Source organism: Perna viridis, chromosome 1 (genome assembly GCF_037379345.1).
Source record: "Perna viridis isolate PV_CMFRI_1.1 ecotype Kerala chromosome 1, ASM3737934v1, whole genome shotgun sequence".
Lineage (NCBI taxonomy): Eukaryota > Metazoa > Mollusca > Bivalvia > Mytilida > Mytilidae > Perna > Perna viridis.
Genome location: NC_142445.1, coordinates 61,298,556 through 61,319,890, shown reverse-complemented (window position 1 = coordinate 61,319,890; position 21,335 = coordinate 61,298,556). Strand labels below are relative to the sequence as shown.

At 33.9% G+C, this 21,335-nt stretch overlaps 1 protein-coding gene and 2 long non-coding RNA genes across 4 annotated transcripts in view; 1 reads left to right on the top strand and 2 right to left on the bottom strand.

Moving 5' to 3' along the window:
* Positions 1-1,043: 1,043 nt before the first annotated feature.
* LOC148629707 (uncharacterized) lies at positions 1,044-4,376 on the bottom strand. Its single transcript, XR_015917201.1, has 3 exons — positions 4,180-4,376; positions 3,565-3,625; positions 1,044-2,310 (listed from the first exon to the last, which is right to left on the bottom strand). It is a non-coding gene; the product is annotated as an uncharacterized LOC148629707 (long non-coding RNA).
* Positions 4,377-10,263: 5,887 nt separating this feature from the next.
* Positions 10,264-21,335, top strand: part of LOC148629705 (dihydropyrimidine dehydrogenase [NADP(+)]-like) — a 30,532-nt gene continuing 19,460 nt past the window's right edge. The window contains exons 1-2 of one of the 2 annotated variants that reach the window (XM_088555573.1): positions 10,264-10,423; positions 20,324-20,434. In XM_088555573.1, the coding sequence (XP_088411699.1) occupies positions 10,385-10,423; positions 20,324-20,434 (150 nt within the window). In that variant the 5' untranslated portion in view covers positions 10,264-10,384. Of the gene's footprint in view, positions 10,424-19,704; positions 19,827-20,323; positions 20,435-21,335 lie in introns of those variants that run through there. The other variant, XM_088555579.1, reaches the window with a different exon arrangement.
* LOC148629706 (uncharacterized) lies at positions 13,665-19,505 on the bottom strand. Its single transcript, XR_015917199.1, has 3 exons — positions 19,370-19,505; positions 17,790-17,887; positions 13,665-15,040 (listed from the first exon to the last, which is right to left on the bottom strand). It is a non-coding gene; the product is annotated as an uncharacterized LOC148629706 (long non-coding RNA).

The following is a 21,335-nucleotide window of genomic DNA, read 5'->3' as shown; positions in this document are numbered from 1 at the left end:
TCAAAAAAAAGGTTAAGCTACAACAGTCAAAAATAATATAAAGAGATTGTTTTTCAGACTATTTGAAGTGTAAAAGCAAATATGTGAATATCATACTCTGTATGATTTTCAGAAGGAACAATGAAGAATTGACGTTTTAGTCGGTTTTCTAACCGTAAAGTGTTTATGACATTTTGTTATATTATATGACTGAACTTATTATATTTCCCCCATTTAAACAAAATTGCAGCGCTTGTCATGTTTGATTTTTATATCTAAATAGCCGTCTCCTGACTACTTAAAAACCAGCACTGAAGTATCTTAAAAAAAACTTAAGGTTAGGGCTTCCTTAGAGATTTTGTAGTGTATTAGTAATATAATTCTGATATATTACATATGAATTCCACTCCAATATTATTGTATCAATAGTCAAAATGGACGGAGGTTAAACTCGTAGTTAACAGTAACTAACCAGTTTCACGAATAAAGTAATTGTAGGCAAAAGTCACCATCGGAACTACTCTGTCATTTCCGCTACTGTAACATTAAAAATAATCTTGGATGCAGAAATTCTTCTTGAAAAAAATCGCCGGAATTGTAGTCATACGCGAATTAAAGAAGTTCTATCCACTAAGTGGAGAAAAATAAAATCAGTAAGATATCACCAGAAATAAAGAACAATAACTCTCCCAAAAATTTATCGCGATGTAAGAAGCTAAAAAAGTACCGGCAATGGTGAAAAAATCAGTTGAACTATAATTTCAAAATCGGATCGGTCAAATACCGCCTAGTGCCTCCGAGGTATATTTTGTATAACGAGAAATACTTCGGAGTTCCGATTGGCAAAAGTCAGTGGTTGGTGAAGTATCTCTATAGTTTTTCTCACGTTTTCGTCAATTTTATTTCATAGCATAGCTGCCATAAAGTTTCATTGATGAAGGCGTTTTCATTTGCCAAATATCTCTCACTTTCAACAGAGATGATAGGTGACTAAGTCCAGCTCTTGATGGATGGACATTTTCCATCCAGGTGACAATATGCATTGCTCAACTTAAAACATTCAATAAGTTCACCTGTACTTTAATTAAAATATCATATACATGTACAATAAGAAATGCAAAACGAATACGCAAGACAAAATGAACACATATTTATAAAATCGCAATTCTTGTGATAGACAATACCCAATTAAAAAGTACAACAAAAAGGTTTTTCGTACAAATGGAATACTAGTATACAAAGTATTTCATGTATCTTATAAAGCTGAGTCTAAAGACTAACTGGTCCTTACGTGTTATTAAAAAAATGAATTAAGTATTTCAAATGCTATCATAAATATCTTCATATTTGTATATAACAGGTATATGACAATTGGGTGAACTTTGGCCATGGATTACATGCATTCTTTTGATTACCGCTTTAACCTTGGTTCCCTTGATTACTCTTTAAAATACTACATCGCCATAAGCGACAACTGGTACATACAAATCCAGCATCAATGTATAAATTATTTATAAAAAGAATCTCGTTTGTATATTGAATTATTCAAATGACAGAACATTACTTCATAAATAGTAAAGTTCTGGATTTTGTAAATTCACAGCTTTTTCTGATCTTTTGAAGCAACCATATATTGTTCTTACAAGATTGTTAAATACATCAACTAAATAGGGAAAACTTCCTTCTTTTGAACTTCTTGTTTCATTGTTGTTATTTAGTATAAAAATATAAAAATCGAGTAACAAGTGACCGAATTATAGCCATATATACATGTAGATACAAGTACAATTAACAGAGTTTGAAATTCAAATCTCTCTCTCTTTCTCTCTCTCTTATGTCATATCCATCATATACAGTCCAAAAAGTTCATCGATATGGTTAGCGCGGTGTAAAATCCGGCTTGTTATTTTTCAATGTTACCCGCGGAAGTCCAAAATATATAAATTGTCCTGTTTTCAGGTCACTGGGTTCCTCGTTAGTAACTATACTCATCATTTCGGCGGCTTTGATTCTCGTTGTCCCGGTAACAGAGATATTATGGGCAAGTGGTGGGACAAGCAAAGTGGGGCTGCCATACGGTGTTCCAGAGAAAATACCATAGTCGGAGCCATTCTGTCGGTTACTCTCTTCTGACTTATGCTTAGTAAAGTTCACTATTTTCTCTGTATTTCCTATCCTCCACATGGTCCATAAGTGCGTATTCTTCATTGGATCGAACTTAAATCCTTTCATGGGTGACGACTCATTTGACCCTGAAGACGACTTGCTGCGAGCTGACTGGGGAACCTTTTGTCCGGTTCTATCATTCATGGCTACAGATTAATGTGTTATCTACAGTAGAAAACGTAATAAATTAAAACTATTTTCATAGGAAAAAATCGATGTCTGCTTCTAAAAACTCGCAAATTGAAGGATACAGAAGCTACATTCTCTCATTAATCTTAATAGCCATACCAAGTACTGTCAGAAACAAAATCGGCAATAGGAAACACGTACACCTTGAAGTTGATATAATTTATTTTTAAAAAAGAAGTAACACGCCTTCTGATTGGATAAATAAATACGCTCATCATCTCATAGAACAAATGTAACGTGAGTTTGGCGTTATCAATCTTTTAGAATGATTACGATACTAAAATTGAACTATAAGGAATGACTGTTATATTTTACGGTCTGTTTGAAATAACCTCCATGCCCGTGGTGCACAATTGAAGGTTACTGCTACTCAAGTTATTTATTGTGCACCACGTGATTGAGGTCATTTCAATTCTGTCGAAACTACGCAGACTTTTTCTATCGCTAGAACTCTAACAAATAGGTTTCTGGAACAGGGTTATGTTGCTACACGATTTAAGTCATCACTGCAGAAGTTTTATGGTCGTTATCATAAACTCGTGGATCGTTATGGTGTATCCATGTGCACCATGAAAACTGATTTATTCAACTTGTCATAGTTTTCATTTCCTCGTTTAAATACCCCGTTCTGCGTTCTTTTGATTACCGCTATAACCTTGGTTCCCTTGATTACTCTTTGATTACCGCTATAACCTTGGTTCCCTTTGTTACTCCTTTGATTACCGCTATAACCTTGGTTCCCTTGATTACTCTTTGATTACCGCCCTTGGTTCCCTTGATTACTCCTTCACAGACCGAGAAAATATAATAGTCATTCCTTAAATGACTAGTGAAATAACACGAATTTTTCAAATGGAATATGCAGTTATAGAGAGTAGACATTATTTAATCTTAAACACTAAACAGCAGATATTTATACCTGACAAAATACAATTTGCTTACACACATAAGACACTAGCTATCCGGTGGGTTGAAACTAAAGTAGAGTAAGGTGTTAGAAAGATGTATATGTACCTTAATCTTCATGGCGTGCAACCAACGATGATTCAGAATCCATATATATCTTTGAGTATGCAAATATTTCAAATAGGTACGAATTTTTACCCATTTACACTTCACTTCTATTTAATATAACCACTGGTGTGTAAAATACCCTCATAAAATTCCCATAATTTAGAATCTCTCAATGAACTTAATTTGCGTGAATAGATAACTTATTCGTATACTTACTGGTATGGTACCTTTCAAATCTTCCAGGGTGGGTACATTAATCCAACGATATTTCTGGATACTACAAAATATAATGTATTTTTAGATCAGTTCTATTGTTAAGTGATCTACCTTCCTTGTTTAAAGTGTATTATATTGCAATATTAGAATGTAGCCTTTTAAAGACATCGGAATTCCATTAAACGGTTACGCATCAATTTCCAGAGTTTAACAATTCTTTTATACTCAACTTGAATATCCAATAATTGATTGTATGAATGCATTTGCAGTTATTGCTGATTGAGTTCATGGTGTGGTGCTTGGTTAGTAGTGCCTGAATGCATGTAAACAAGCAGAAATATACGTTATTAATTAAGACTAATAACTCATTAATTCACATGAACTTGTATTTAGATTGAATGTATATATTAGTTCAACACCATATAAACACAAGAACTCAGAAAATTCAAGCTCCTCTACGTGAAAATAAATGCAAAAAAACCTCTTAAATAAGACAGTGCTTATTAAGATTTGAAATAAAGACGATTCGCGATTTGGGTGTGCGACAAAGCTATATATGTAAAAAAAAAAAAAACTGTATAGATTATATGATAAAGAAGAACATATAACTCCTACCTTCTCACTGTAAATGTGTCAATTCAGTTTTAAAAAACCTGTATTTTTTGTGTTTTCTTCCCTAGAAGTTCAACAGTCCTGGCAAAAATGTACGGTGTGATGAACCACAATGAAAATGTGAACCGAATGTGAAAGTTTAAAGTTTCAGTTGACGCTTCACTGAAGTTCGTTGTAAAAATATCATACCATATCATGTAAATATTTTGTAAGATTTAAATTTAGTTCAAAGTATTATTTTCTTTTTAAATATTATTTGCGTTCAAGGTCTTCTTTCACAATCGCATTTCCGGCTCGATACGTAGATATTGGTCAATATCGAACGACTTTTGATTTTTGCCCAGATCCAGATATAATCCTCCCACAAAATAGATAAAAAATAGTATCGCTTACATAAAAATGAAAGTTTACTCAAAATTACTATATTTTTTGTGAAAAATATTAATCATTGAATTTATCATTAAGCTATAACATAAATTTCTGAGACCGGGTGTGAGACATTGTCAATAGGACAGAATCTCCCAATATGAACTGTTCCAAAGATTATAAATTGGTACGAGATTTTCGAGTGCATTCATTCAATTGAAGGCAGCTAGAGTAAGGATGCTTTGCGTCATCTCCACCTCTCTTTTTTGTCCTTTGTTCGTGTACACTGACAAGCGCCGTTTAATTCTTTGCCCGTCGTAGTTCTGGGTCCGGTCGGATACAGAATATTAGCATTTTGTGCCCGCGGACCCTGAATGTTAACTTTCTGTATCCGCCTTTTTAAAATTCTGTATTCCCCTGTATAATTATGGATCCGGCCTGGTTAATATCAGCTAGGTTAAAATAAGCTTCAACCAGTAATGATTAAAATGATTTGTTTATTCACCTTTAACTTTCAGGTAGGTCTTTGTATGTATGTATATGTATGCATGTATGTTTGCATGTATGTAGTTTTGATATATTGCTAATGTATACCTGTGTCCTGTGCATATTCGTTGTGGAGTTGTATAATTTACATATAAAGAGACAGCTTTATGACTCTAAGTCTTTCATGGTCAATAACGACCATCATATAATCACCAATTAATTTAATATGGATCTGCCTTCATATTATAAGTTCGGTTAGCATACATGTTTTCATCGAAGCTTAGATAATATATCTATAATCCATAAAATTATGTGTGTTTCAAATGACAAAAAAATAAAAACCATACAAAAGATAATCAAGGGAACCAAGGTTATAGCGGTAATCAAAGGAATATAATCCAGGGACAAACCCCAGACATGGAAAACAGACATGCCCAATAAAGAACATAAAGTAAATAAAATCATACATACAAAGTAACCAAAGCAAATGAACAACTCGGAATCCACTAAAAACTGGGAGCATGGACCAGGTGAATCGGTAGGGTAAGCGTTCTCTGCTTTTATAGAAACACCCGCCGAGTTGCTCATAAAAAGTCAAGTCCGAGGTAGACGAAAGACGAAGAAAAACTACGACACATTGAATAAATCAGTTTTCATGGTGCATGTGGATACACCGTAACGATCCACGAGTTCATGATGACGACCATAAAACTTCTGTAGTGAAGACTTCAATCTTGTAGCAACATATTAACCCTGTTCCATAAGCTTATTTGCTAGAATTCTAGTCCGATACAAAAAGTCTGCGTAGTTTCGGCAAGCTCTGACATAAATGTATGATTTTTTATAGGAACACTCCATACGCAGTTGCTGAAGGGATGTTGCCACAGATGAAAGGAAAGTTGGCAATTCTGAGTGAAAAGTCGTCATGCTTGTGGTAAAGTTTGCATGATCAATAGTCTTCCTTTACCGTCTTTTTTTTTAAGTTTAGGTCAAGAGATTTTATATACAAGGATACAAATACTTAATTCACAAATCAGTGGCCCGTACAATGGGGCATTGTACAGAGTCAGAGCACAGAATACGTTGGTACAGTGAACATTAAAATACAACGATTACAATAAGAAAATAGAACGAAATCTCGGTATTTCCGGTAAATTGTTGAATTAAGAATTTCGTTACCACAAGAGTTTTACTAAATTCTTACATAAATCTAAAGATTTAGTGCTGAAGTTTGGTTGTACCTGCCGTACATGTGATTTCACATCCTCGTTTTTTTACGGTAATAATGTAATATTTGGCTCCAATGTTTAACAGAACCCTTATAGTCTTGAAAAATATTTGAATTAACTTATCCGTAAGGGTTATCTTCACCGTATCATTGTTAAATATGTGAATTATGTATTTCTTGGCTCTAATATTGACCCTCTTCTTAATAAATCAAATTATTGCTGCTCGGGTGTTAAACCCCAACAAACAATCAATCAAATATCAATTAACTGTATACAAAGGTACACTATTCCTAGTATGCCGATTACGTTTAGCATTTCTTTCACAAGAGTAACGAATCCCGCGTTATTTGAACGTGATCGCTTTTTTATCTGGCATTTGCACAAGACCGGGTTTTGTTTAGACATTGTATGATATATTTTCACTATAAATTCTATTGGGCAAGTTTTTACTGGTATTTTTTGTTTCAGTGAACTTGGTCTGCCTATCTGTTGTTTTTGGATTGTGGACTTGTTTCCAGGAAAACCAAGTACTCTTCTGAAGTTGGTATAGCTTGTTGTCTTTTTTTCCTATTTGTTAAAATTGTTGTATTCATTATCTACATGTATCTAAAGAGTTAAATCAAAATTCGACAGATTTTTATAGTTTGTTTTACTGTTGTATTTCCCCATCACTGTCCCATGTTAGAGGGAGGGTGGATCGCTCCCAAGCCAGGAACATGTAATCCAGTGGTTGTCGTTGTTTTCAATATTTTGCATTTTTACTACATACATTAGGTCGATTTTCGTCTTTTATGAATAATGTCACTTCATTTGTTTTGGGGCTTTTGCAGCTTTCTTTATGATATGGGTTTGCCCATCATTGAAGACCGTAGGGTGATATGTAGACGCTTAATCGTTTGGTATTTGGTGTCTCATTGGCAATCATACCACACCTTCTTTTTTAGAGAATATAAACTATTTAACGCGCATACAGAACATAATGTGTATAAAATTAAATTGTATTATAAGTGAATAACAGTAATTATTTATAATGGTCTGACAGACATAGCCTCATATTCGGCTAAATGTTTACCCATAACATCTGAAAGGTCATAACTGGCATATTTCGAAGTATACCTCCGAAGTGTTTTGTTAGTGGATATCGGCTTGCTTTATATTTTGTGCTACATTTAATTTTGAAAATGTTAATTATATTCAATTGATAACTTCGTCATATTCATATATGATTTTGAAAATGTTAAAAGTTTTTCCCGAAGCTCCTCATATTTGCCGTCTAGTTGTTATCCTTAGATTATTCTTTTGATGTATAATCCAGGTCCCTGATTTCCATTTGAAGCCAGAATTTTCATCAAATACTAAGGCAGGTCTTACTCCAGCAATGCTAGAGGTTGTCTGGCAAGCTATTTTCTGACTTGGTGTCATTCTAACGTTGGGGTATGGAGGAACGGAATTCCAACCTCTTACGTTGTACGAGTAAGGCAGGCCTATAATGTTAACCTTGTAGGTCCGGGATGCATGAAATTACAGAAATGCATTCATGCAACAAACACTTTCATCAAATATCACTTAAACCAGGCGGACCCAAAATGTTAACATTTTTTTGGACCGATGTATATTACAAAACTGTATTATTTATTTAAGAAGCATACGAATAAAACAAAACGAACTTACATCACGCGACTAGCACATTCATATTTATATTTAACAAAAAAAAAATAATCTTGTGGTTGTGGTATTAATACATATTATAATACATATATTATATAATATGTTGGTACCGTCTGAATATAGCTGAAATATTGCAGCTCGGACGTTAAACCCCAACAAACAACAAACAAAGGTACCGTGCGTGCGAGACCCGACAGTGCAGTCAATGACGTTAAAAACCTCTCACTCAATAATTTGTTTAAATAAAGAAATATCGCCTGAATATAGCTGAAATATTGCTGCTCGGGCACTAAACCCCAACAAACAAACATATAAACAAATAAAGAAATCAATAAACAAGTGAATAAAATATGTACGAGGAACTATATTCTTACACAACAAAAAGTCAAGTCTTGGATTTTGGAGATAATAATAAGTTGCAACCGCACGTCTTATAACTGGTAACGAGTCACTTAATCTACTCCGCGCGAAACGGGGATAAATCGCTCGACAAAGCCTCGCGAAACCCCCGTTTCTTAGCCTCATACCCATATTTCAAATATGCTAGGACACGGAAGGTACCAGTATCGTATTGCATTTCCCTGAGCGGGTGTACGTATAAAACATGGATGCTATAAAAATATAGTGCATTTTCTTTTTGCCTCTCTACAAACTAATGTTTTGTCGAAAGATATGACGATGACTTATCATACTGTAAGATGAAGAACTTTTTTAAAAGAAAATCTAGCATAATATCATAAAAATGTTCCACTGAAAAGGTTGGTTTGGTGAGTGCAAAACGAAAGTGAAAGTAGGGAAAATGGCTATTTATAGTTCAAGACTACTTTTCTGTCCGATCTTCGTGGACTCACCCTATTTTCTTTGCGGGGAAATTATTTTTTCGCATGTCCTTAGAAATGCTACATAAGTAAGTTTTATTGAATCAATTTACATATTTTTTTTTTTAAATTCCTAAAAATATGCACTTCACTATAGAAGTCTATGGGAAAATTAATACGATACTGAGACCGGAATATGTATTGTAATGGGTACGAGATCACAATTAATTCCCCTGGGCTTTTTGTTACATAAGAATATAGTTCCTTCTTGTTTAGTGTGGTTCTTCCTGATTTTTTTTCCTTTGCTGTCATATGCTTTATGCTTAGTGTTTACAGCAGAAATATAGAGCAAGGATCAAATTTACAAGATTTTTTTTCAGTCTATAATTTTATGTGGAAGTTTTGATTTGGTCCTATGGAAGGAGGTCAAAATTTAGGACATTTGGCAGTGGTCACTTTCCATGTCTACGGGGTCTCCGAAGCAAAGTTTAAGCTAAAAAATAAAAAATATGATGGTGAATTTTTCTACCACTCTTATAGGCATCTGCTTTTACACGTTTCCATATTGGTGAAGTTTTATTGAATGTGAAGCGGTGGAATTTTTTAAATGTGTCGAGATGGGTCTGTTGACTACAACATAAATTGTGTCCTCGTACCTGTATATTTATCAGACAGGAAATCGTTTTATACTCTTCTGGGCAAGATACTGATGGGTTATTTGACGTCGATCGGCCAGCAGTCCGCAGTTCAAATATGTAATTCTAAGGCTTTGATATAAAGGGACAATATTAACCTGAACTCTAATGGATTGGTAATTAATTTATATGGGTTGTCAGTTTTTCGTGGAGTCCGAGTTGCTCATTTGCTTTTGTTACTTTTGTATGTTCGATTTTAGTTACTTCATGTTTTTTGTTGTGTATGTCTGTTTTCCATGTCTGGTCTGTCCCTGGATTACATTCTTTTGATTACCGCTATAACCTTGGTTCCCTTGCTTACTCTTAAAAACCTTAAACGGGCCGCCTGACAACGCTTCAGAGACGTGAAGACAGAGCAGGCGCGGAACCAAGGACTGGCGTAACGGGCGTACACCCCCTCCTAAATCGGTAAGGAAAAAAATTTCACCACAAGTTTCACCCATATTTTTTGCCTTGCTTTGCACGGCATTTAATTCAATCAACACACCCCCTAAACTCAAATCCTGGATCCGCCTCTGCTGAAGATGTCTAAAAAAAAGTAAAATTTCATTCCCCTCTACAAAAATGTCTTTGGTGTTAGTGTCCATCCACTGTGTTCATCGCAGAAAAAGTAGAACGGCCCAAAATGTCGGTACCATCCTTTCATAATCTAATTTTTTTCTCATGTGACCCGAGTATTCGTGAAATGGACCATTCTATTGATAAACGGCAGAAATGTTCAATGCACGCTCGCATATTGTATAGAACAGTTTCAAAACACTGGTGCTTTGATTTTTTTATCTGTTTACTGATAGTAAGTACTTAAAATTGTAAAACGATCGATTAGTACTGCGATTAGATATACTTTTTGTGTGGTTTTCGAGAACGGTATCTACCTATGAGATAATGGACTTGACCACCATTGATTGACCCATTTCTTGGGATATTTGTAAACAAGACTGCAGACATGGCCACGCTGTTGAGTAAAGATGTGCAGGATATTGAGGTATGATAATTATAAAAATAATTGCATTTTATTTTTTCAACTTTCACTTCAAACTTTTTTGGCTGTAGGAAGGTTTCGTTTCTAAATTGTTTCTGCTTTTCGTTAATTTTAAATTGGACTGGATTCCGGACATACAAATGTAGGTAAGCATTATATGTATTAATGACCGTCATACAAGTACGAAATGCCTCACTATCTCTGTCAACAAATACATGTACAATAATGCATCACAATAAGTGATATCATTGTATCTCATTGCACATGCATCAACACTGACAATATCTACAGTGGTCCATTGACCAGTTGACCTCGGGTTGCACTGTATATAATAGACCCTTTTGTGCTAACGTTGGGGTAGTCGATGAGCATGCGTAGAGCATGCTCAATATACACTTCCGCGAGGAAAATTCTCTTGTTCTACCCACGCTCTACCTCGCGGAAGTGTATACTGAGCATGCTCACCAACTTACCACAAAATGGTCTATTGACAGTGGACGACCAAATGTAATCAATGTACTCATGTACTATATCAATTTATATCGATCGTTCGAATTTTACGCCGCAAATAATCGTCATATTTTAAAAATAGGGTATAATAGGAAATTAAAACGTATCTTTACACAAGCTTATTGTTATAAATGGTTAATATCATATTGAATTCTTTGATTTATTTTTAAATTAATCATTCTGATTACAAAGGGCATTAAAAAAAAAAGTACATACCAAAATTCACAATGCATGGTTGCAGTTCGCCAGTTTGTGTTATATTCAGGTTTGATGTCGGTTTATATGAAACACCTTGATAAATGAACGCAAACTCTCTGATATATTGCATAATTGAACTACAAGGCGTAATGCCACCATTTCATGTCTCCCTTACTTTCTATGTTAAATTCAGCTATTTATAAGGCTCATAGCAAATTTTACATCAGTACAGATGGTGCTGGAGGGCTTTCATTATGATGGGCACCTTTTATCTTAACTCTCATAAAAATATCAACATACCTTCTAAGAAAGGACCTAAGCTAAAATAGCCAAGTGCAGAAATCACTACTTTCATTTTGAAATTTAGCAATATCAAGGGCATAGAGTTTTTGTATAGAATTATTTTACCCTACACTTAGAAAAAAAACTGAAGTTTTTAGACTACTGCTGATTCATTCAGCTTTCAGATGATACTAAGTTTTTATACCTCTACTTAACTATGAGAATAATAAGATGCTATCTTAGGACTACTTCATGCAATTTCGAACTACTTTCTTATATGTGCAGGCGACTGGTTTTCCGAAACAGGGGTATTACACCACTAAGTACTGGCTAGCCTTTCCATAATCTTTTCAAGTCGAAATTCATTTTATCAACCTGCAGGCCGAACCTGTCTGTTAAAGAGTAATCAAGGGAACCAAGATTCGAGCGGAAATCAAACGAATGCTATGCAGGGACAAAGACCAGAAATGGAAAACAGACACACACAACGAAGAACATAAAATAACCGAAATAATACATATAAAGTAACAAAAGTAAATGAGCATCTAGGACTCCACTAAAAACAGGGAGCATGGACCAGGTGAACCGGTGTGGTAAGCATCCTCTGCTTTTCCAAAGACAACCTGATATACATGTCCCTCAACTAGCTACATTTCTTGGTTGTTACGCTTTATAGCCCAAGTGCTACAAGTTATCGCATTGACACCTATGTGTCATGTAAAAGCGCTTAGTTTCTCGGCACCTAGTTCCAGAGACACATACATTATAGAATGATTATTTCAAAAAGCAATATCACCAGACCACTGACTGACATCATTTCAAAGAAATGCATTTTCCAATTTCCTATGCCATCGTCTAAGCAAAGTTTTATTTTTATTTGTCTTCTCCGGGCTTCTGATATCATGAGGTGGTAACCGTAATAAAAATACACAATACAAAGGGTGATACATCCGAATGGTTTCGGGGTTTGATACAACCCTTTTGTTGAAAGATCGGTAAAAATATGCGGCAAATAATAGTCAAGAACAGGACGTGTATTCCCTGTCTGGAACCTCTTTCTTTATGTAAGTTTCTTGATCAGAATCACTGCCCCATTTTTGTAAATACTTAATGTATGGATCTGCCAGGGCCAGCATGAAATATCTGAAAACAGCTCTTCCAATTGGTACTCAGCATACCTTTTTATATTTCATTTCTATGAATGATGACTATTATTATCGCACTGGGTTTCCATTTCTATAGCTAACCATCAAAAGGTTTATTATGCGTCTAAAGGGATTTATATTTTTAGCTCCTTGGCGACTTAAACTAAAAATAAAGCATTTATTGGCAATTTGTATATATCGACAGTCAACGATTGGTTTATTCGGGTAAATGCATAGAAATAAACAGATACTGATAAGAGGTTAGATGTCAACTACTTTTAATTGAATCATTGTCAATTCAAACCAAATTATTCAGCATAATAAGTTCGCAGTAAATGTTTATTGGGTTTGTTTATTGGCGTAAATGGCATCAAATTAATTATGATGTATTAGAAATACAATGTACCTATGAAGTGGACCTAACTATCTGCATTTGAACTATAATGAGGTAAGCCAATGGTACTATTTTCCTGCGGTGGTGCAAGGTAATTGCAGGTGCTAACAGGCTTTACAAATCTAAAGGCTCTAGCGACTGCTATATCAATTCTGATCTTCGATCTAAATTGATAAAAACAGCTCTGGATACTGACTCCCAAAAGGGATTATACATGTAATATGGAGTGGGCATTGCCAATATCAGCGAGACTCGTAAGAATACATGTACATGGTAAAGGACATTGAAACCACTTTTACACAAAGAATGTGGGTTGGATGAGGTTTTTTGTTTCATAAGTGCAATATTTTTTATTTATATTTCAGCAAATGAAATCAATATTTTTATTTAAAAATCTGCCTTGAATATTTAGGAAATGTTTTGTTTTTTGTTTTTTTCTTAATAAGTAAGTAAAAAAATGTTGTTTTTTTTTCAAAATTTTAAACATTTATTGTTTGTTTGGTTTTTTTTGGGCAAAAAAGATTTCAGACCCCCTATAGTGGCTTTCAAAATGGTCAATTACTTTATAGCACTTCACCATATTTTGCAATTTTTCAACGGCATCTCTAGCAACATAGTTTTCAGGTTTAGCGGGTGAGATACCAGAAATATTACGGTACTCTACAGATCATGGGAATATTTTACACTTGTGACCAAAACAAAATTCAGATGCAACTTACAGCTGTAAAAGTGTTTATTTTAAAAAAGAAAACAATTTCCTTTCATATCTTAGTAAAGCTTGGTTCAATTTGGATAATACAATCAGTGTTATATTTCTTCTGAGAGGGTGTAGGTTCTTGACAACAACAACAGTGGAACAGCACAGATACACGTACATACATGCACATCCACATTTTCACTAGACTTTTTGAAAACACATATTCACTTAGTAAAAAAGTAAAAGAAAAGACTCAGACACTACCAGAAAAAATAAAGTTATTTTTACTGAAACATAATCTTAACCTATACATATTTATGTTTTTGATTTAAGGAACCAATGACTTTTCTCCATATTGACAGTCACTTTTTGTTGCTTCTGGGGCATGACTAACTTTTTGTTGGTGTATTAGGGAATCATAAAGAAAATTAAGATACATGTATATAGTACATGGTTTATTGTCAACCAATTTGACACTCAATAAAATGCAAATTAGTGAATATGACATCAATTACATGTACATGTATATGTAGATCTATTGGTGAACTCTCCTATATGCATGGTCATAGTTTATGTACCTCTTGCAGATTCATTTATTCCTGCAATGAAGCATTATTCCATTTGAGAATCAAACTCAATGTATATTGCAAAACATTGTAACCTTATGAAATTATACATGTACTAAATAAAACCATTTGTGATAAGATATTTTTAGACTATACATGTAGTTTTTCTCTTATATTTGTAAAGGTATGGTAATTTGTGTAATTTTGTGGCACTCAACTGTAAAAAAAAATGTCATTTTGAGTAAAATTCATCCTAGTGTAATGTAGAAATGTTATACATGCAAATGGATGCCAAATATTGCAACTTTACAGAAGCAAATGTTTACCAGTCATTGAAAATCAGTCAACAAATGATCAAAATATTCTTTAAACTGAAAGTGGGTTTGTCTGTGGTATTTTTTAAAATTCATAATGAGAGCAGCATAATTCTTTAAGTTGATGGCATGATGCAGCACCATGCTTAAATAGTTAAGGGCACTATTTAGACTAGTGCAGGGCCTAATCTAGAGGAAGAAATGAGCAGAAACTTCTCTTTGTCATGCTCACTTCTCCCCTTTACCATGTGTTTACAGTCTCTGAGAGGGCTTTTGTATTAAGTATTGTTATTTTTCCAACAGAATTTACTAAAACATCTCTTTGTCATCAATGTCTAGATTTTGCCCTGCTACTGTCCAGCTTCTCTTTGTCATCGATGTCAAGATTAGGCCCCGCTACTGTCCAGCTTCTCTTTGTCATCGATGTCAAGATTAGGCCCCGCTACTGTCCAGCTTCTCTTTGTCATCAGTGTCTAGATTAGGCCCTGCTAGAGTCCAGACTAACTACAAGTACCTGTATAGTAATTTAAATAAACTGACTTGTAATCTACATGTACATAAACAAATTCCAATGTACATTGTAATGTATGTTGCCAGTGTAGGGCAATATAAATAGTTTGTACTTAGATATAAAAATATACATATCATTGGTTCTGGTCAGTTCATATGTATGATGTTGTTTGACCTAATTGTTGTGACAATGTCCAAAAACGAGGCATGTTTGTTATAAAACCTTTATAAGGTGTGTTGCCTAAATACTTCTATACATGAAGTACATGAAAATAAATGACATTCATGTCCTGACTAATGTAGCCTCTTTATTTTGTTTGCATACATACGAAATTAGTTTATGAAGAAGTACATTTGTACTGTTCATGTATGACAAAAATTGCTATAAATAAGGAATTTCACATGTACATGTTTAACTATTTATTGATAGAAGATTTTGTCTAATGGTTCTTATAATTTAATTGATAGAAGATTTTTTCAAATGGTTCTTATAATTTAATTTCATCTAGTAACTTGTACCTTCTGTATATACATGTACATGTAAAACATATACCCGTATATAAACATACAAAAAAGTGTAATCATCAAATTTATATGTACTTGATTACATTAATATTTCAAGCATTAATAATTAGTCTAACATCATACCATATCATGCACGCATGAAAAAGTATTGTCAGTTAGAATACTTCATACATTTTATGTAACTGGGTCTATGTCTCACATTCATTTTGCTGGTAGCTTTAGTTAAGAGTACTCGTTTGTACTGATGCTTATTAAGGAAAGCAACACCCTGTACATTGTACTTTAGTTTACCATGATAGTGCTATTAATTACATGTCTATTTAAAGCACATGTTTAGGATGCTTGGTTTATGTTTAACAATAAATTATTGGAATGTACATTATGTAGTCAAGAACTGTGAAGCATCTGACATGCAGTATTTGATACATGTACATGTACATAGGAAAACTTGCAACATGTTTTTAATATGTTCAAATGAGCAACTTGGACTCCACTAAAAACTGGGAGCATGGACCAGGTGCACCAGTAGGGTAAGCATCCTCTGCATTTCTAGAAACACCTGCCAAGTTGCTCATAAGATGTCAAGTCCAGGGTAGACAAATGAGGAATGAAAACTATGACATATTGAATAAATCAGTTTTCATGGCGCAGATGGATACACCATAACGATCCACGAGTTCATGATGAAAACCATAAAACTTCTGTAGTGATGCCTTCAATCTTGTAGCAACATAACCCTGTTTCAGAAGCTTATGTGTTGGAATTCTAGTGCGATACAAAATGTCTGCATGTACAGTTTCAGCAAGCTCTGGCATAACGTATGAATTGTGATATGAACACTCCATACATAGGTGCTGAGGAGATGTTGCCACAGATGAAAGGAAAGTTGACAATTCTGAATGAAAAGTCATCACATTTGTTGTAAAGTTTGGTCAATAGTATTCTTTTACCATCGATTTCTAAGTGTAGGTCAAGATAACTAACAAATAAAGTAATGAAAGGAAGGTGAATGAAAATCAAATGGTAATCAAATGACTTCCAAAGGACGTAATATTTGAAAAGGGATTGTTTTCATATAATTTTGAAGAAAACCCTTTTGTTTTCATGTGAATTTATAGGCATAGAATCATAACTCTCCATATTGGTCCTTTAAAATGTGTAAAAGCATATGTTGCAATTTTCCCTATGTTCACTACTGTCATCACAAATTTTGATTTCTCCACTCTCCTCAGTGTTGTCACCATTGCAAAAATTCTCTGAATTAACTTCTGCCTTTATACCAAGGTATTTTTAATGGTGACTCCATTTTGAAGAGTTGATAACAGTAGGTTTTTAAACAAGTGCATAATTAAGATCTTGGACAAATACTGTCTTTTACCGAGTGGAGCATAGCGGAATGAGGGAAAGACGTAGGATTTCTCACACTCGTGGAAGATATCCCAGATCTTCACTATTCACAAGTTCGAGAACCTATTTCTTTCATTTTAAATTACTAAAACTATGACTAAAAATGAATGGTGTTGAAAAATGGAGCAAATTAATGCACCCATGTGAAAATGTAAAATTAATTATTGTATAATTGCTAAGAATGTTAAAAAAAGAAGCAATTATGTACAAGTAGTTCAATAGAAGAGAGTTATGGAAGATTTTTTTTTCTGAAAATTTTGATATCACTTGTAAACAAAGCAAACAACATAATTTTTAACTTTTATTTATATCTGAATATTTACGAGCTTTGCCGGGGCTACTTTTTTTTACATCGATTTTGATTGCTTGGCTTTGCCAGTGAAGACAGGGTCACTGTCTTCACCAGAAATCTATCAAGAATGAAAGAAATTAAAAGTTTTGGTTGATGGTAGTATACATTGTATCTCCGCCAACTTTCCCATTATCAAAGACCATCAATTATGTATGTGTTGTTTGTTTGCCTGAAATTTTCCAAATATACATGTATGAACCTTCATAGAAAAGTTACAGGTAAAAAAACACAAAGAAATAACATTGTAACTATGATAACAATATAACTTTAATCAAAAACTGTGAACAATTAAATTTTGAATGATGACTTTAACCTCAAACCTATACATGATATACTCTTTAATGAATTCTAAATACAGATATCTTGTCACACTACAATAAGTTTTTAGGGTATTAAGCTATTTAAGGAATATACTGTTATTGTTTTTATGCCCCCACGACAAACTGTCGGGTGGGACATATTAACTTACCCCTGTCCGTCCGTCCATCTGTCTGTCCATCCATCTGTCCAGATTGCACATGATCATGGCTTGTCCGGCTATCTCCTCATACAGTTTTGGAACTACATCTAAAATATTTTATAGGATATTTCTACACATGATGAAGGTGTGCAGGGCCAAAGGATTTTGCTTTTCATGAAATATTACTGAAATTGGTGGTACTTACATTTCGTCATTTTACTCAGAAATAGGGCTATATGGCTGGTATGGCTATCTCCTCTTGTAGTTTTTGAATTATATCTAAATTATTTTTTGCAGGGTGTTTCTACACATAATGATGGTGTGCAGGGTCTTAGGATCTTGATTTTCATGAAATATTAGGGAACTGGGTTATTGGACTTTAGAACATGAGTATCACAAGTCTTGGAAGGATTTCTGAATCTGCAAACCATGTCTTTATACAAAAATAAACATGTTCTTATTTGGTAAATTTAGCGAGTGGGGGCATCATTAGTGTCTTACAGACACATTTGTTTTACTAAAAAAAAATCACTTCTAACAAATGACGTGGGGGCTTCTGTGATAAACAGGGCTTCTAGTTATACAAAAAATTACACATAATGATGGTGTGCAAGGTCTTAGGATCTTGATTTTCATGAAATATTAAGGAACTGGGTTATTGGACTTTGGAACATGAGTATCACAAGTCTTGGAATGATTTCTGAATCTGCAGACCATGTCTTCATGTAAAAATAATCATGTTCTTATTTGGCAAATTTAGCGAGCGGGGGCATCATTAGTGTCTTACAGGCACATTGTTTTACTAAAAAAAATCACTTCTAACAAATGACGCGGGGGCTCCTGTGATAAACCGGGCTTCTAGTTATACAAAAAATTACACATAATGATGATTTGCTACATGTAAAAAGCACATTGTAAACCATCCTGTACATACTTTTGAAAAATGTGTCTTTTATATGACCACAAAAACATGTACAGTCTCATAAACTCATCTTCCTCAAACAGGTGGTATCAGTGTGTCTAATTGTCTTATCAAGTCGTCTTCCTCAAGCAGGTCGTATCAGCGTGTCGAATTGTATGTACATGTATATATTGTTCAAAATTCCACTAAAACATCAACAAAATTGTCAGAAAAATATTTTCAGGAAATGAAAAAATAATTTCCTGATATGAAAAATAACACTGTTGGAAATAAAGTTCATATTGCCAGAAATAAAGTTAATACTGTGTCTACATGTACATATATGAATTACTGTTCTTTCCAAGTACATGTACATGTCATTAACGCTGCCCCTAGTCTGCATAATGATAATGTTTAATGTATATGCTAGTACAAAACATTTGTTCTTTATAATTATAAACAATATTCGAATATTAATGTAGTAAGGTGTTAAAACGTGTCACACACATGTACATGTATTGGTATCTTGTTTCAGTAATTTAGAATATTTTTTAAAGGGCTGTGCAGGAAAGCTGTCCATAAAAATCCATTTTCCCTACAATCATAGGAAACATTTTTTTGTACCTAACTTACCAAATTCTACATTATTTTCGAAATTTTACTTTCAAACAGGAAATCTAAGACCTACCACAAATTCACTCTGGTCATTTAGTCGCCACTTGACACCAGCATTGTCTCCAAGTGTGAATGCATCCAGGGATGTCATTAGAAGCCGGCAGCCGGCAAAAATCGCCGGCTACTTTCGTACCCCACAAAAATAAAATTCATGAAATATTCTTCAAGACCCTCTTTATATAATATACTGACAATATTCATCCACAAATATTAAAGATTGCACTTGAATGACGCATCGGTGTGACTTTAATGCATTGTTCGGTTGCTAAAATAAATAGTCCGCGTTTTTTCCCTGTTTCTAAATATAGACTTTCTTATTTTCACCGAACTAAAAATACTTCGTTTCCGGTCAGCAAAAAGCAACATGTCGGGCCGTAAAAGGTCAAAGCCTGTGACACAGGGTCAATCATCTATCTGTAGTTTTTTGTCACCAGGGCCAGCTAAGGCCAAAAAGACAGACAGTGACAATGGTAGATATAAATTAACAATCATATTATCGATGATATTTAATATCTTATTTTAATTCGATAAAATACTAGCAAGGTCATTGGGTATGACAAGTGCCATTTTTGTCAAAACAAAATTTTCAACAAGATTGGATCGATTGCTTTGTTGTCACTTGTCTGAAGTGGAAAAAAGAAGGGTCTATGCAATGGGGAACTTTTCAATAATAAACAATTTGTTCAAAATTTAAAAAAAATATCACATTTTTTAGGCTTAACTAACAGAAACTTGTATAAAAATTGTAATCTTATTGTCCTGTACAATGGCCCAGGAGAGCCCTAGAATGCAGGATATTGCACCATTTACCCCAGAGCTTTACCCCGGACCCCCTGCCGTAATGGGCGGGTTCGCCGCCTACTTTATCTAATTAGCCAGCTACTTAAAAACTTAGTGACATCACTGGCATCTATTGGTGAAAGAGCCACAGTGTCATTTTAATTATCAGACATTTTATATTTTGCAGAGTATTCTTGCTTTGAATCCTAAAATCAGACCAAATGCAAGTCTTGTACCAAGCTCAGCCACAAAGAAAAATAAGCAGCACTGGAAAAGGAACCAGCAGAAAGGATGCAGTGTAAGCTAACTTAGTCTTTACAATGTTGTTGTTTTTTTTAATTCTAATAATGTATGAACAAATATGAAAAACATAACTACATGAATGTATTGACAGGCAGATCACAAGGGGGCTTGATATTTTCACATGCATTTATTTTCAAATAACCCAGTCAAAAGTGAATGGTTTAATACAAATTTTAAGGTGCCCAAGACAATCTATGACACCATTTGTAGTGGTAGGCAAATTACAGACACAAGAGGAAATAGTCAAATTGTAAGATTTTATCAGTGATATCTTTGGCATGTCACATTTTGTCCCATCAGTTCATGGGTCAGTAATGGTGTCTTCCTCGAATGCCAACATTTTATATGTTACCTATTCCTTGAATGCCAACAAAAATATTTCAGTAGATGTTTATATTATAACAACAGGTGTTTTTTATAACAATTAAAATGTTTTTACAGGTATTCAACTGTTGAGATTAATTAGTTGATAAATGGAACATTTTATACCTTTTTTCATATGGAAAACAGCAGATTTAAAAAAAAAATATGTAAGAGTATAATAAACTTGAATTAATAAAAATTTGTAAAAATATAATAAAATTTTAACATTTGTTTTACTTTTTTTTTAAGAAATGTATAAATTATATACAAAAATTTTAATGAAATTCAGAAATTTAACATCAATAAACATTACCCTACCGGTGCACCTGGTCCATGTTCCCAGTTTTTAGTGGATTCCGAGTTGCTCATTTGCTTTTGTTACTTTGTATGTATGATTTTCATTTCTTTATGTTCTTTGTTGTGTATGTCAGTTTTCCATGTCTGCTCTTTGTCCCTGGATTACATTCTTTTTATTACCACTATAACTTTGGTACCTTTGATTACTCTTTCAAACTCTGAACTTTATATTAATG